Source organism: Dendropsophus ebraccatus, chromosome 14 (genome assembly GCF_027789765.1).
Source record: "Dendropsophus ebraccatus isolate aDenEbr1 chromosome 14, aDenEbr1.pat, whole genome shotgun sequence".
Lineage (NCBI taxonomy): Eukaryota > Metazoa > Chordata > Amphibia > Anura > Hylidae > Dendropsophus > Dendropsophus ebraccatus.
This window is the reverse complement of record NC_091467.1, coordinates 46,353,331-46,370,510: the sequence shown is the minus strand read 5'-3', so window position 1 is coordinate 46,370,510 and position 17,180 is coordinate 46,353,331. Positions and strand designations below refer to the sequence as shown.

The 17,180-nt window shown below is 43.5% G+C and overlaps 1 protein-coding gene across 3 annotated transcripts in view; it reads left to right on the top strand.

Moving 5' to 3' along the window:
* Positions 1-17,180, top strand: part of LOC138772003 (uncharacterized) — a 34,480-nt gene that overhangs the window by 3,137 nt on the left and 14,163 nt on the right. For all 3 annotated transcript variants that reach the window (XM_069952063.1, XM_069952064.1, XM_069952065.1), the window contains 8 exons: positions 3,982-4,056; positions 5,367-5,441; positions 5,542-5,613; positions 5,714-5,791; positions 10,430-10,507; positions 11,979-12,050; positions 12,859-12,927; positions 14,679-14,720. In XM_069952063.1, coding sequence (XP_069808164.1) covers positions 3,982-4,056; positions 5,367-5,441; positions 5,542-5,613; positions 5,714-5,791; positions 10,430-10,507; positions 11,979-12,050; positions 12,859-12,927; positions 14,679-14,720 — 561 coding nt within the window. The remainder of the gene's footprint in view (positions 1-3,981; positions 4,057-5,366; positions 5,442-5,541; positions 5,614-5,713; positions 5,792-10,429; positions 10,508-11,978; positions 12,051-12,858; positions 12,928-14,678; positions 14,721-17,180) is intronic.

Sequence of the window (17,180 nt, the reverse complement as noted above, 5' to 3'; positions counted from 1 at the left end):
TTACCTATCCAGGCTGGAGGTCTTCTCCTGCGCTCCTTCTTCCTCCCGGTCCCGTGCAGAGCAGCAGCTTCGAAGCTCCGAAGCTGCTGCTGTGCGCGGGACCAGGAGAAGGAGCGCAGGAGAAGACCTCCAGCCTTGATAGGTAAAGTATGATGTTTTTAAATTGTCAGTCGCCCGCCACACACCGCTATTCCACATAGCGATGCACGCTCGGTGCCCGATGATTTTAGGTTTGCACGTAAATAAACGATCAGCTGATGACACAATCATCGGCTGATCATTGTCTTTATTCCACGGAGCGACATCGCTCCGTGGAATAGTCCCCTAAATGCTAGTGACTCTTACTGGTTCTTTCTAAAGGGCCTTTTGCACAGGCCATTTATTGTCCAGGAGGAATGCTAGAGACGCTCCTATGGCCGATAATCGATCTCAGCTGAGGAGCAGTAAAACAGATGTGCGGCCTATAACAAAATAAAACTGAAAGTACCGATATATATCTATCCATACTGTCAGTTTCTAGATCACAAGCTCTGCATACTTACCTTCTGCACTACTGTGTGATCCAGCATCCCTCTCGGGCTCTCCCGTCCTGCTCCACTGCTGCTGTATCTCCAGGCTTCCTCCAGAGTGATTGACAGCTAGAGGAGGTAGGGCAGCCTGAAGACACATTTTGTTGCAGGAGTAGTGCACATATAAGGTCCCAGAACCAATGTGCCATTACTGTTCTGTATGTGTGTAGTCTGGCACTAAAATAGAGCCATAGAAATAGAGTTCTTTACAGTTAGCCACTGGACTAACTGTAGTGTATGCTGATCCTATTCTGTTTCTCAAGTGTTCCTGCACTAGCTATGGGTAAGCTACTAAACCTCTGTGTGGCTACAAAGAGGGGAGGAACAATTATCTAAGCTGAAGGGCTATCCTGGACAGTCTCTCTCTTCTAAAAGCCCAGCAACATTCTTTAGGAGCTACAACCTGTCAGCAGTTATGGAAAGAGCAGTTAAAGCTGAATGACTCTGCTTTACTCTGCTATGACCTAAAGGAGAACTCCAACAACAACAACAACAGCCTTTTCTTTTCTTGTCTGCACCATGTAACCTGTTGAGTTTTTCAATAAAGAAGACATTGCTATTTTTGCTACAATCGGGTGAGTGGCACATTTACTCTTTCAAGTTGCTGTGAACTCCAACAACTAGCTTACCCTTTAATGGGACCTGTGTTCTTGGATTGTTTCACTCAGTGCTCTCAATCAGCAATAGGCGGTTGTCATCTTCGTGGATACAGGTATTTCTCTCAGGTATATTGCCACTGACACAAAGTGGTTAGAGCCCTTCAGCTGAAAACTTAGTGTCTGTATAGGTCCCCCCTTAAAGTAGCCCATTGTCTCTCAAGTCAAGTCTCACTTATATCCTCCTCTAAAAGACCATTTATTCAAACCCATAAAAGTTATGCTCATTCAATATACAGTGGTGCCTTGGATTACGAGCATAATTTGTTCCGACACCGTGCTTGTAATGCAAATCCACTCTTAAACCAAAGCAAATTATAGAAATTCAGACAATTGGTTCCGCACCCCAAAAATAATAATTTATTATTCTGAATAACATGTTAAAAATATGAAACAAACATCAGAAACAGTAGAATATGTCATATTATAAGTTACTGGACAGTAATGGAGAGGATGGGAAACACAAGGGCTGGCAGAGACTGCAGGGAGCATGATGGAATGAGCAGGGCAGATTCGGGCACTGTATAGCAGCACTCTCTGTCCGGGGAGAGAGGGGTTACAGCTATGAGGAGATTACCTCCACAGTCCTGTCCCCTGATGTAAGCCCCAGCCTGAAGTGGATCTGCTATGATTGGAAGGTGAGGGAGACTTCCTGGGTCAGAGTACAGTGCTGTAGACCCCGCTATGCAGACCATGCCCCTCCTCCACTCGCGCTCCCACCCAGTATAGGGAGCTCTTAAACCAAAGCAATGCTCTTAAACCAAGTCACAATTTTGAAAAACTGTGAGCTCTTAAACCACAACGCTCTTAAACCAAGTTACTCTTAAACCAAGGTACCACTGTACCTGTTAAAAGCAGTGAATTCAAGTATTCCAAAGTATTAAAAAAGGATCTCAGCCAGCCTTCTACTTCTCAGCCCGCTACTTTTCTAACAAAGGAACTGTTATCACTGTGTTTTCTACTTTTAAAGTGTCACTGTCGTTTAATTTTTTTTTTTTTTGCAGAAATCAATAGTACAGGCGATTTTAATAAACTTTATAATTGGGTTTATTAGCTGAAAAATGCATTTTTATCATGAAAAAGCAGTTTGAAGCTCTTCCGTCTGTCTTCATTGTTCTCTATGGAGAAGGGAGGGGTGGAGGGCGATACGGCACTAAAACAGGACAGCTACATCACTGGCTATCTCCTCTGACAGTCAGCACTGACCTCTCTAACCTCTGAATACCACTTTCATACAGCTCCCACTGTGTAATCCTTTGTTTTCTGCTCTCTGCTCCCACTAATCTCCCTCCTCCCCACTCCCTTCTCCACAGAACAGACAGGGACCGACTGTGTAAAAGAGTCGAGATTTCCTGATAATGAGCAGTGGATGAGAGAGAGGAGGGGGGGGGGGCTGGGAAAAGGCTCTTTATGTGCAGATAATGGCAAATATATTTACCCAATAAACCCAATTACAAAGTTTCTTAAAATAGCCTGTACTATTGATTTCTGCAAAAAAAAAAAAAAAATTGAAATGACACTTTAAGAAACTTTAGTAAACTGTTATGCTGTTTCAGATTATCCTGGACTCTGTGCAGGGCCATTTCTAGGACCGAGCAGGTGTGCAAATGCACGGGGGATGACAGCTAGTGGGGGCACTCAACTGCACCAGCCCCCATGCGCTCCACCCCTCCAAGCCCCCCCGGACCGCCAACCCCTGACCCCGGTCCCCACAGAGCTCAGAGCACCACTCTTTATCCCTCTAGCCCCCACTGATGTCCTCAGGGCCGCCCTGGATTTCAACCTTTCTCAACAAGGCAGGGGGACATTATTATAAGTATATGTAGGGCAATGCAGGGGGACATTATTAGTACATGTGGGGCAGTGCAGGGGGACATTATTAGTATATGGGGCACTGAAGAAACAAATTGTTGCTGCAAAAAGTTGTCATGATGGTCTGGGCCGAATGGAGAGAAAAAAAATAGTGACCCTTAGATCAAAGAAGATGTCACCTGTAAGTCCCTGAATGATGTTTTTGTATTCAGTAGAACATTATCTGGTGCTGCACCGTTCTATTCTGTTATACACACACTGCTTCTTCCTAGTAACCACAATCTTGATAAAACCCCCCTTCTTCACCAGGGCGAGTGAGGCCCGGTTGGGGCTTGGGGGGGGGGGGGGCTGCTTTTATCAAAATTCGCCCTGTTGCCAAAATGCCCTACAAACTGCCCTGACTCTGTGGTCCCTCTACACCCATGTATATGTTTTATGGTAAAAAAAAAATGGTTGCAAAAGTGGCAATTGTGTGCCCAGGGAAGGCATATAGCACTCCGATCCCCATGACAAGTGCTGCAGTAGCACAGTAACACCTGCCCTTGCTAATAACTGCCACCCCCTGGGTTAGCATTAGAGATGAGCAAACCTGGAGCATGCTCGAGTCGATCCAAACCCGAACTTTCGGCATTTGATTAGCGGTGGCTGCTGAAGTTGGATAAAGCCCTAAGGCTATGTGGAAAACATAAATATAGTCATTGGCTGTATCAATGTTTTCCAGACAACCTTAGAGCTTTATCCAAGTTCAGCAGCCCCAGCTAATCAAATGCCGAACGTTCGGGTTCGGATCGACTAGAACCCGGTTCGCTCATCTCTAGTTAGTGGCAGCCTAATGTTCCAGTAGTCCATGAGTCTATGCACAACTGAAGATGGGAAGTATCCAGAACCAAGGTTTTTATCTGGTGCTGATGTATACTCATGTCTCTTTTTCCTCTTGCTTGTAGGTGCAACTAATGCCAACCCAACATCTGCATCCCATGCCAGTACTGGCCATTTGACCACCCATGTTGCATCTCAAGGTAAGAGCCAGTTCCATAGTTGGTATTTTTTTGACCATGTAATTTTAAGTAAAAAATAAAATTAAATGATTTTGCCTTATAGACCCTAAAATGTCACTGGTTTAGCCCATAACAGTGCAGTATGTGAGCATATCTTGTTCTCTGCTGCCTTGCCCATTGCACATGTGCTAATCCCACACTTTATACCTGGTTCTTATGCTGATGATGGTTATATGATGGTTTATGTTTGGAAAAGGAGACTATCCAATTAAAATAGGGATCACACACGGTCTTATTAAAGTGAATTATTTTACTGTATGTTGATTATCTAATGACATACAGGTGTATATAATAACTATATAATAGTCTCTAGTTGTCATATAGTGAAATAAAAAAAAATCTTTTGAGGGAAAGGATACTACTCAACCTATTGTTCCCTTTACTCACAGGAAAAGTAAGGATCAAACTGTTTAAACGCTAGTGGCCCTTAGAGTCCCAGGATAGGTTTTTCTGATTAATAAACAGCAAGAAAAGGGCTCACTGGGGACTTGGTATATTGTTAGGATAAGACTAATGAAAGCTTGGCTGCTGGGACCCCTGCTAATTCCTCAGAATGATGGGGCCACAGCAGTAGGTAAAGCCCAGCATCCACTTCACATTTTTGAGAAGTTTCTCAAAAAGACACCATACCCATATCCACAGGATCCACCAGTCACTGAGCGGTGGGGTGCAGACACCTGCACCTGTGACAATCAGCTGTTTGGCACCTGCACTATACAGTGAGCGGAGTTTGCCTCCATTCATTGTGCAGTGGTTGCGTCCTGTAACTTCAGCTTAGCTCCTATTCTCTTGAGCTGCATGTACTCGTTGCCACCACTGCACAGTGGATGGAGACAATCTGTTCACTTTGTCGTGAAGGCGCCAGTGCTGTTTGGCACAAGTACCAGGTATCGAGACTGACTGATGATATATCCTGTAAATAGCTCATCAGTCTGTGTTTTTACCTGGAAAAACCCTTTTATCACCACAAATAGTTTTTTTGTTTTTTTGTTTTTTTAAATGGCGGTTGTGAAGTTAGCCTCGCCTTGGCAGACTGGGCATGACTATGTTTACATTTGAGTGGCAGCCATTTAATATCACATCTGCTGCAGGAGTAGTGCATAGTCACCCACAGCTTTGTGTGGTGCTGTCATATGGACAGTGGCAGCCTAATAGAAGCATCAGGCTTTGTGGAGATTGTATATGTGGATCTAAAGATGGGAAGTAAGCAGTACTAAGACTTTTTCTGGTGCTGATATTGACTCTTATGTTTTTTTTCTTCTTGCTTGCAGCTGCCACTAATGCCAACCCAACATCTGCATTCCATGGTAGCAAAGACCGCATAACTACCCATGTTTTATCTCATGGTAAGAGCCAGTTATGGCACTAGCATCTGGTCGGTGGCAGCCTAATAAGAACCGTCTGGTGCTGATGTTGGCTCTTATGTCTTTTTCTTCTTGCTTGCAGCTGCCACTGATGCCAACCCAACATCTGCATTCCATGGCAGCACATACCACATTACCCATGTTTCATCTCATGGTAAGAGCCAGTTGTGGCACTAGCATCTGGTCGGTGGCAGCCTAATAAGAACCGTCTGGTGCTGATGTTGGCTCTTATGTCTTTTTCTTCTTGCTTGCAGCTCCCACTGATGCCAACCCAACATCTGCTTCCCATGTCAGCACAGACCACATTATACCTACCCATGTTCCATCTCATGGTAAGAGCTAAATCCATGGTTAAACACATTTATGGGATGGAATGTTGTAAACAGGATTCTATCACACACGTTATAATGGAGCCCTTGGAATCTGGTTTATGAAATTCCACAAGGGCTCCTGGCTTATAAATGAGATTTGAATTCAAATAGCATTTTATTAGGTGCATTATGATCAGGGCCCTTGGAAGCTGCCCATGGCATTACAAAAAAAGCCCCAACTTGTTGTTTACAAGATTTGAATTCAAACTGCATTCTACTACATGTCAAAATAAGGCCTAAAGGAGCTGGGCCATGACATTACTAATGGGCCTTAAAGTGTCAAAGCCCCTCCCCCAATAAAAGTTAAAATCACCCCCTTTCCCATTATATAAATAAAAAATATAAAAAAATAAACATATTATATACCATAGCGTGCATAATTGTCCGATCTATAAAAATATAACAATCGTCATTGCGACAGCGTAAACGAAAAGAGGGAGAATAGCACTAGGATTACTGATTTTTTGTTACATTATATATATATATATATATATATATATATATATAATGTATTAAAAAGTTATCAAAACGTCCGATCTACACAAATATGGTATTAATAAAAACAAGAGATCGTAGCACAAAAAATGACACCCCATACAGCCCTGTAGGTGAAAAACTAAAACCTTTATAAGCGTCACAATAGGGCCACTTTATTAATAATGAATTGAAAAAAAAAAGGATTTAATAAGAAAAAATGGTTGTGTTTGGACTGACCTATAGAGTAATAGTATCATGTCGCTTTTACCATATAGTGCATTACGTAGACACAGGAACCCCCCAAACTTTACCATATTGCATTCTTTTTTACGATTTCACCAATTTATATCTTCATTAATGATATTTTTGGGGTTCCGTCATACATGTTATGGTAGAATGAAAGACGCCATTACACAGTTCAACTACTCCTGTAAAAAAACAAGCCCTTACATGGCTTGTAGATAGAAAACTGAAAGTGCTAGAGCTCTTAGAATGGGAGGAGGAAAAAACGAAAACACAAAAATGAAAATTTGCGCGGTCCACTGGGTCGTTTTGGGCTTGGTCTTCAAGGGGTTATCCTTATTATAAACAAGATTTAAATCCAAATTGCATTTTATCAATGGGGCCCTTGGAAGCTGGCTTATGACATCACTAAACGACCCTGCAGCATGTTGTAAACAAGATTTGAATTCAAATTAATTTCTATCTCCCATGCCTTGATGTGGACCTTGGAAACTAAAAGGGTCCTATTAGACGGCCTGATCATAAACTGTAAACGAGTACCGATCTGCTAGATCGGTGCTTGTTCACTGGGCAATTACACGGGCCGACTATCGGGCAGCAAGGGCTGCACAGACATCGTTACAATGTCTATGCCTTTGCCTTTAGTGTAAAATAATTAAGTATTAACTTACCTTACCATGTGTCCTCTGGCCTTCCTCACTGTCTGCAGCTCTGCCTGCTGTTCCGCTCTTTGCACTGACAGGACACCAGCTGCTTAGCCAATCACTGGCCGCAGCCTGTCTCGGCCAGTGATTGGCTGGGCAGCCACGGCCTGTCAGTGCAGAGACGGAGCAATAGGGAGTTGAAGGTGGAGCTGGCAAGGGAAGGCCCCCGAGGACATCGGGAAAGACCAGAGGGCACCAGGGAATGTGGTAAGAGAAGTTAACACTTTATTATTTTATATTACAATCATCAGCATTTGGCCGCACATCGCTATGACACATAGCGATGCATGCCCAATGATTTTAGGTCTCGACCTAAAGAAACGATTAGCCGATCATTTAATCTGCTGATCGTTCTTTCTATTACACAGAGTGATAATCCGCCAATAATCAGCTTATTATAAAGGAATTTTTAATTCAAGCTTCATTTTATTAGATGTGTCACAATGGGGGCCTTTGGAAATGGGCTGATGACACTACACAAAAGCCCTGTATTGGGGTCTGTACACTACACAAAAGGTCTGTATTGGGGTTTGGAGGGAAAAGCATCCCACATGTTTCACGGTTTTCTCAAGTGTCATCATAATGACATCACAAAAGAAGCGGGAGCATTACAGGCTAGGTGCTACAAATAGTGACGGTCAGCCTCAAAGGGCAGGTAAAGAGGCAGCTGCTGGTTGGAAGAGCTCATGGAGATGAGTGGTGTCCTCGGAGGGTGCTCATGGTAGTACTGTGAAGCTGGGGGGAAGCTGGTGTAGGAGGTAAAAGTCTGTGGTGCGCACCAAGCACCTAAGTTGTGGTCTGGGTGTCAGTCACATGACCTCAACAAGGGCCAAGGCTTTATAGGATTGGGGAGATCTGCAAGGGGATAAAACCTTGCACAAGTCCCAGAATCATACATCTTTCTTCAGTAGCTGTCAGGCTCTGCCCCTTTTATATACATTTTATTTTTCTCTATAGATTTTTAACATCTGGTTTGAAGGGGGGGAAAAAAGCAATACAATACATGGTATATGAAACCAGCCTATTGATGAACGAACAAGAGTTTTTGCTATTTGCATAATTGCAACAAACCACAATAAATCAGCAAACACTGCAGTTTTGCCACAATATCCAGCAATCTACTTTTGCATGGTGCAGTATAAGCTCCTTCTGTAACGCTATCTATTGTTTGTAACTTACTCTTCCGTTAAATGGCGGAAGGTATCATTTCTGGTATCCATTAGCAGGGCAGATCACATAATAAGGCCTCTGTGACTTCTTCTTTTTCTGTTGACCTGGTTTACACATACAGGCCAGAGCAATTCCAGCTGATAGCAATATTGCCTCTTATCTATACACAGCATATGGGGAAACAGCTCTTGGGTGAGGTCACTAGTGGTGGTGCTTGTGTCAGAATGCTAGATCTCATAAAGAGCCAAAGGCTCCCCACATCTTCCACAGGTCGGAGCCATGAGGGTGCATTTCATATTGCTCGCAGCCTATGTCATCGGTAAGTCCATCTGCATTGTTTACCCTCTCTTTTTATATAATGTTCTCTTGGGGCATAGTCATCATTTTGAGGAATTTTGAGGAATATCAGGCCATCTAGGGCTATGTTCACAATACATTTAAAAAACAGTCCATTATTGCTGCGATTTAAGTGATTTCAATGCAATGCATTGAAGTTAATGGAACGACGGCCATCCAATGCGCACAGTGTATTAAATTACTGACATTGTTTGCGTGGACGTCAAAATAATGATTGCAACAATTATTTTCTAACATCTTTGCAAACAGCGGATGTATTTTTCATTTTTCTTTTTTCACCGTCCTTTCACCGTTTTTACTATTAAATTCAATGAACTTTTCAATTATAGACACATCCTAAGGCCAATTAGTCCACCTAAACTAGAATAATGCACCAACAGCCGTCATTGCTCTGATGATCGGCCAAATAGTGAAAGGACGGACTTCATTTTTTCTTTTTCCAAACGGAGAGGAAGAAAATGTATTGTGTACGTAGCATAGAGGGCAGGTGGCCGGCCCTCTGGGAGATGGTAGGTAATGCACAGGGGGGTTCTTTTACATGCTGGGAATTCTCTGGGAGATAAATATGAAATAGATAAGAAAATATCATGGCTTTATCGTCTTGTAATGCTGCGGTTGACAAAACTTTGGTGCCCAAGGACCTCAAAGAGGAATCCTTAGTGATGGAGAAGTTGGTGGTTTAGGTTTCTCCAGAAAGTTTAAAAGTTCCTCTGCCATTGAACAAAACTTTTCGTATGTCACAGAGATGTTGATCAGTCGAGGTCTTTGTGTTTAGACTGCACCGATCACTGTGTCCTTTACTTCATGGTTCGAAGAGATCTCGAGAAGAACTGGCCATTATGCTCTAAGGGAGAAAGATTGCAGCGAGCCAGGGAGTGAAATGCACAGCTATGTCTCTCCCCCAGCTTGTCCTGGCATTTGGTGGTGGTCCGAACACACAGAGTTTAAGTGACTTAAAACTGTAAACTTTTTTCTTGTTATTTTTGCCTATTTCGCCTTGTCATTAACAGTGTCAAAAATATATGTAAATGAATGTAGAAGTTTATTTAGTCATCAAGACTCGAATTTAGTAATATTAAGCCACATAAGCAATTTATACTCTCTTAAAGTTCTCTGTGTTGGCAGGTAATAGTGTTTCACATTAACCCTGCCGATAATATGATGGTCTTCCCACTATATTATGGTATATGCAAAGATAGAGGATGTATGTGCCCCAATAGGCTGATATGACACGACACCCAAAGTACTGTCCTAAAAGCACGCTAGACTACAAACCTATTCAGCTCCGCTCAGAATGTCAGTATAAGAGTTTATCACAGTTCTTGTGTCTCAGGAGCCCTCAATAAGAGGTAAATGGTAATGGCTCTTACGTGATGCCCTACTTGTATCACATTTCTTCTTTTATACACATGAGGGACTTTATTAATGGTTTTTGTGTAAGTTTTTGTGTAAAACTGTTGCAAATTTTTGAACAATAAATTATTTGCTAAAAACCCCCACTTTTCTCCTGTTTTGCTGGTTTTCTGGTGAAAGCATTGGTTAATACCCCCCCCCCCCCCCATGGTCTTATGTTCCCTGTTTCTTGTTAATTCAATATCCTATATTTGTTTCAGACATTGGCCTAATGTATATTTACTCTTGCTTTCAGCTGCCACTGATGCAAACCCAACATCTGTTCCCCCCTCCTTAACCACAAAACACTTGCCAACCCATGTTCCACCTCAAGGTAAGAGCCAGTTCCATAGCTGGCATTTTTTGACCATGTAATTCTTAGTCATAATTAACATGAAATGGTTTTGTCTTATAGATGGTGGAACATCACAGGGTTAGCCCATATTCATGTACTTTCTTCTCTATTCAGTTATAGCAGGGTCACACCTATCTTCTACTGACCTACACTTTTATATTCTTGGTATTTTTAGTGGATATAATTATGGCTGCCACAGATTTCATCCAAGTCACAAATCTGCCATTAGTACAACAGTGTTCCGATGCGGGCGCATCAGCTCATGCCCGCATCAGAACTTCACATAGCACACAATGAAGAAAGCGGCCGGAGCCGCTCACTTCATTGTGTGAACTGAAAGGTCTTTCAGTGGCAGCTATTTAGTAAATTGCGGCCTCAGAAAACTGACATGTTAGTTATTTGTGGGTTCGCATGGGATCCCGGCCGGAGCGTATGCTATGTGTATACGCTCCGGCCGGGATCCCATAGAAAGTAAGGCATTGTTCCACCCCGCACAAAGTACGGCCATTGTTGCCGATGGCAACAACGGCCATACTTTTACGTAGTGTGAACATAGCCTTGAAATGGGAGAGTCTCTTACACCTTGCTGTCTTGCACATTCCAGTTTCAGTGTCAGTGCTTATCTCTGATGTAAAGATGAGCGCAACTCAAGCATGTACAGGCATTTGAATACAGGTGGCAGAAGGGGTTGGATGCAGTCTCAGGGATGTCTGGAGAACATGGATACAGCCATAGGCTGTATCCATGTTTTCCAAGACAGTTATTGAAGGTTTATGGGGACCTTTACACCTGTATTATATTATTTTTTTTCCAGTTTGCAAAATAAAAGATGACTACATTAGAGGGAACCAGTCCGCGCGATTGTGCTGATATGGTTTCCAGAATCATAGTATAGATTGCGGAACATACCAGTACGGTGCGGGTTCATACAAACCCGAACGCTCTGCAATGATTCCCGCTGTCTGCCCTCTCCGTGGAGCGGGCGGATCCAGCGGGAGGACCGCCTGGAAAACTGGGATACAGCCATAGCCATAGGCTGTATCCCAGTTTTCCAGGCGGTCCTCCCGCTGTATCCACCCGCTGCACAGAGCGGGCAGACAGCAGGAATCTGATGCTGAGCGTTCGGGTTCATACGAACCCGAACCTCGGCAGTTTCGGACCGTTCCAAGTAAGGAGAAAAAGTACTTTTATTCTGCCGCACAAGGTCGGGAGAGAGGCAGGGAGCTACCCGTGACTAGTCACGTCTCTCTGCCTGTCAGCGCGCTCTGCCAGGATGATTGACGAGAAGAGAGGCTATTAATGGGCTTTCTGTGATGCCAGCATCTGATCAGTGGCAGCCTAATAGGCTGTTGGGACATTGTATACACTTCTATAGATGGGAAGGGTCCAGTACCAAGATTTTGTCTGGTGTTGATGTTGGCTCTTATGTCTTTTCCCTCTTGCTTTGCAGCTCCCACTAATGCCAACCCAACATCTGCATCCCATGTCAGCACAGACCATATTACCCATGTTCCATCTCATGGTAAGAGGCAGTTCCATGGTTGACATATTTTTGACCATGTAATTAGGATTCAAAAATAAAATGAAATTGTTTTGCCTTATAGAGGGCGAAACTTGACTGGGTTAGCCCACCATAGATTGAATAGACTGCTGCAGGAGTAGTGCATAGTAATCCACAGCTTTTTATGGCTACAGTGTCTGATCAGTGGCAGCCTAGTAGGAACATCAGGCTATGGGGAGATTGTATGCTTTTCTATAGATGGGAAGTATCCAGTGCCAAGATTTTGTCTGGTGCTGATTAGAGATGAGCCATCTTTTCAAAAGTTTGGTTTGGCCAGTTCACCGATTAAAGTTTGGGTTCGTCCAAAGCAAACTTTAAACGAACCACACTAAACCAGCTAAACAAGCGTTTAGCTGTTTTACTGCGGTTAAAAAGAACTTGCTCATCTATACTTACCTGTCCACAACCCCCCAGTGCCCAATCCCTGCAGGCACCAAAATCGGCTGAGCAGCCTGTCACTCTAGAAACAAGAGCTTGTTCAGTGATTGGCTGAGCTGACTATCACTCTTATCTATAGAATGACAGCCCACTCAGCCAATCACTGGCCACGGTGCTGTCCCATCTTAGTCAGTGATTGATTGATTGGATGGGTAGGAGGTGGCTTGAGACACCAGAGAATAACACCGGTGAGAAAATCTTCATATTTTGTGGTTTAGATGTGCAGCTGCCATCTTCCTGAACTTGTTTTGAACTTTGCCAAAAGTTTGGTTCAGTAGGCTCATCTCTAGTGCTGATATTGAGCCTTATGTCTTTTTCTTCTTGCTTGCAGCTGCCACTGATGCCAACAAACCAACTGCACCCCCTGCAGACCACATAACTACCCATGCTTTATCTCAGGGTAAGAGCCAGTTTCATGGTTAACACGTTTATGTATTGTAATTTCACACCGAGTTGGTCTGGGAGCCTCTGATGGAAAATGATTCATTGTAATCCAGCTGGTGTCCTAAAGGCTCTAAGGACCCTATTACACAAAACCATAATCTGACAAATCCGGCCGATTCGGTAGATCATCGCTCTTTGTTAATAAAGACAAAGATCAGCCGATCATTCACTGATCATGTCTTTTGGTCCTGACCTAAAATCAGCAGCAGCTGGGTGCGCATTGCTCCTTGTAGTAGGCTGACCAGCTATGATGGCCTGCTATACATTATAGCAGGCCATCTTCCCCCGATCGCTGTATGTGTACACACAGCGATTGGGGAAACCGCGAGCGTAAATGTACGCCCGTTTGCGTTAAGGCATGGACTTCGGGGGCGTTCATTTACGCCCGCGGTCGTTAAGGGGTTAAGACCCACACAGTAAGTTATACATCACTTCTCCACGCTCCTAGGTATCTTTCTGTCTTCTCTCCGCAGTGCAACTTCAAAGCCATTTTTTGAAGTGACAAGCCGCTCAGCCAATCACTGGATGCGACGGGACTCAATAGGCTTAGTAAGCTGCTAGATCTGTGCTCATTTAGTATAGTGATCGAGCCATCTAATATGGCTGTAAGAGCTGGACACAAAGGGAGTGTCTGTTGCTCTCTACTGCCTTGCCCATTGCATTCTTTTTCCATTGCGGATCTCACAATTACATAGCCCTGATGTTTGTAGGAATGGGGATGTTGTTGAGCCCCTTATTCCCTGTATGATCTTATATTTATTGACTTGAATGAAGCTGCATTGTAGTTCCCTGCACATAACAAGTCGCACCCTATGGTTAGTAAATAAAGGCATATACGAGCAATATGCTGTACTAAGGTGGTAAAATGTGTGGGCATGCTACCTTTAAGCCATATTTCAGGGCCAAGGTCAACTATAGAGGACTACAATGAGTCCCCCAAAGAGTCCTGTAACACCTCCTTATTCTCCCTTCCATACCTGACCCTGCTTATGACTCAGCTTCCAACTGTCAATCAAGCAGGGGGAGAGGCAGGGGGGTAACTACCACTATAGCAGCCATAGCCGCTGCTATGGAGCCCACCACATTAGGGGGGCCCCATTGCCTACTCCTTCAATACATTGGGCCCCTGAGATGTTATCATTTGCAGCACCAGGTGGACAGCTTAGGGTAAGTCGGGAAAAAAGGGGGGCCCAATCAAAAGTTTGCTATGGGACCCAGCCATTTCTGGTCCCCGCCCAGGGGAGAGGGCATTTTTTCATGCTCTGTAAGCACAGTTGGATATATGCTGGGGTGTAACTATTACCGTAGGAGCCAAGGCGACTACTACGGGGCCCGTCTCATCGGGGGCCCACTCCTGCAATACACTGGGCCCCCTGAGCCCTCATCATTTGCAGCACCTGGTGACCAAGCAGGTCAAATGCTGCAAATGCCGCAAATGCCCCTTTAACTGTTAACTGCAAATCTTATGACTACACTTGACAGGTTTGTGGTCACGCGGGAAAGGGCGGGGGGCAATCAAAAGTTTGCTATGGGGTTTAGCCATTTCTAGTTACACCCCTGGATATATCAAAGGTACATGGGGATTATTAAAGTGGGGTTTTTAATAATTGACTAGAGTTTGCCTTTAAAGAAATGTCGTACTATAGTATTCCAGACTGTTTTACAGTTGTATCAGAGATCACTAATAATTTACACCTTCTTTATCAGGAAGTCCTACAGAGGTCCATAAGTCTATTGCAAAACCACAGGGTAAGGATTATTTTATTGTATTTTATTTATATTCATCTACATGTTTGTATACACACTGACACACACATATGCACTTACATATACACTTTATTAAAGGGGTTGTCCGGCGATAAAAAATTATTCACAGAATAACACACATTACAAAGTTATACAACTTTGTAATGTATGTTATGTATGTGCATGGCCCCCTTCCCCGTGTTTCCCCCCACCCACGCTAGACCCGGAAGTGTGGTGCATTATACTCACCGCATCTCGTGTTGTCCACGGTCTCCGATCCTCAACAGTGACGTCTTCTTCGGGAGGCCGGCGGATCTTCCCGAGTGCCGGCCGCCCTCTGCAGCGTCATCCGAAGCTCAGCCGCGATTGGCTGAGCATAACTGTGCTCAGCCAATCGCGGCTGAGCAGCTGATGATGTGGCCGCGTCATCAGCCGCTCAGCCGCGATTGGCCTAATTCAGATTTTTGAGGCACCATGCTGATGAGTGGGTGAGAATTCAATGTATGAACCATGGATCAATAAACTCTTTCTGTCAGGTGTAAACAGGTCAGGATAATGAAAGTGCTGTAATGGTTTGCTTCAGGTTGCGTTCACACGTACAGGATCTGCAGCAGATTTGATGGCGCAGATTTGAAGTTACAGATTCAATGCAAAGTAACTCTGGGCCATCAAATCTGCTGCAGATCTGCTGCAGATCCTGTACGTGTGATTTTTTAAATCCTCAGTATATAATATATAGAGAGTCCTCCCTGTTGTGCTAAAAGTGAACAAAGACAGGAAAGGCACAAGATGAAAACTATTTACTTATAATTTTTTCTATTGTATATAATGGTCAGTTATGAAAATAAAAATCAGCTTCTCCCCGAAAATATGATGCTCTACATGTATTAAATAACCACTGTTCCCTAGACTGTGGCTAAAGCTGGTGCAGGGCCATTGTTCCTATGTATTAAATAGAGATGTGCGAAGCAGCTTCGTTTTGCTTTATACAGCTCTAGCTGTATCCATGTTTTCCAGGCGGTCCGCGGTCTGTATTTACGGAGCCGCCAGCCTTCGGGATTCAAACGCCGATCAGTTAAGCTTCATACAAAGCAAATAAAAGCTGCTTTACTCATCTCTAGTAATAAACATGACTAAAATTTGGTTTGTATTGGTCTTTGGTTTGTATCTTTCACTGCTGTTTTGCTATTTTTAGATGGATAATTAACACATTGAAAGTGTAGAGAATGATATTAAAAAGATATGTCCTATGTTATGAAGCTTAGTCATTAGAACTGGCACAGGCTAGGCTGGGGCTCATGGCCTATAGAGGCCCGGGTGCGCATACGAGCTCTGCCGCCTGCTTTTCCCAGATAAGTGTTTTACGGAACAGTATAGTACAGTATCATATGAGATTGTAGTAAAGGTTGTGATAAAAGATGACTACCAAAAGTCAAAGACATAGGGGGAGATTTATCAAACATGGTGTAAAGTGAAACTGGCTCAGTTGCCCCTAGCAACCAATCAGATTCCACCTTTCATTTTCCAAAGAGTCTGTGAGGAATGAAAGGTGGAATCTGATTGGTTGCTAAGGGCAACTGAGCCAGTTTCACTTTACACCATGTTTGATAAATCTCCCCCTTAGTCTACTAAAAATCTGTGTCAAACTGTGTCCAAAGTAATGATGAGCGAACTGGCTGAACACTGGGCTGAGCTTGAACCCTCTGCATTTGACTCCCAGTGGCTGGAGTAGTGGGATGCAGCTCTAGGAAGTCCCGTAAAACATGGATAATACAGCCATAGGCCATAGGCTGTATCCATGTTTTCCTGGCAGCCCTAGAGATGATCCAACTTCTCCAGCCACTGGGAGTCAAATGCAGAGGGTTCGAGTTCAGCCCAGTCTTCAGCCAGTTCACTCATCACTAGTCCACAGTTAAATTCATGTGTTACCTAAGGAATTTTATGTGGTTTCACCAGAAATTCACCCCTATAGTTTAGCATCTATGTCGCAGGTCAGTTTCTGTGTTAAAAAGAGTTCAGAACGTAGATGAGATTTTATAAATTTAAAGGGGTTGTCCAGTGAAAATCTTTTTTTCTTTCAAATCAACTGGTTTCAGAAAGTTATATAGATTTGTAATTTACTTCTATTTAAAAATCTTCAGTCTTCCAGTACTTATCAGCTGCTGTATGTCCTGCAGTAAGTGGTGGGTTCTTTCCAGTGTGAGACAGTGCTCTCTGCTGCCACCTCTGTCAGAGACTGGAACTGTCCAGAGTACTAATAAATCCCCAAAGAAAACCTCTCCGGCTCTGGACAGTTACTAAATAGTAAAAATTACAAATCTGCAAAATATGCAGCTTGTCACCGATATATGATATATACATACACACACTTATAGATGATGCTTTTGACAGTGATTTTAAAGGGAATCTATCAGCAGGTTAGGATTGACTATCCTATTAAAAGACTCAATTTAATGTAGAACA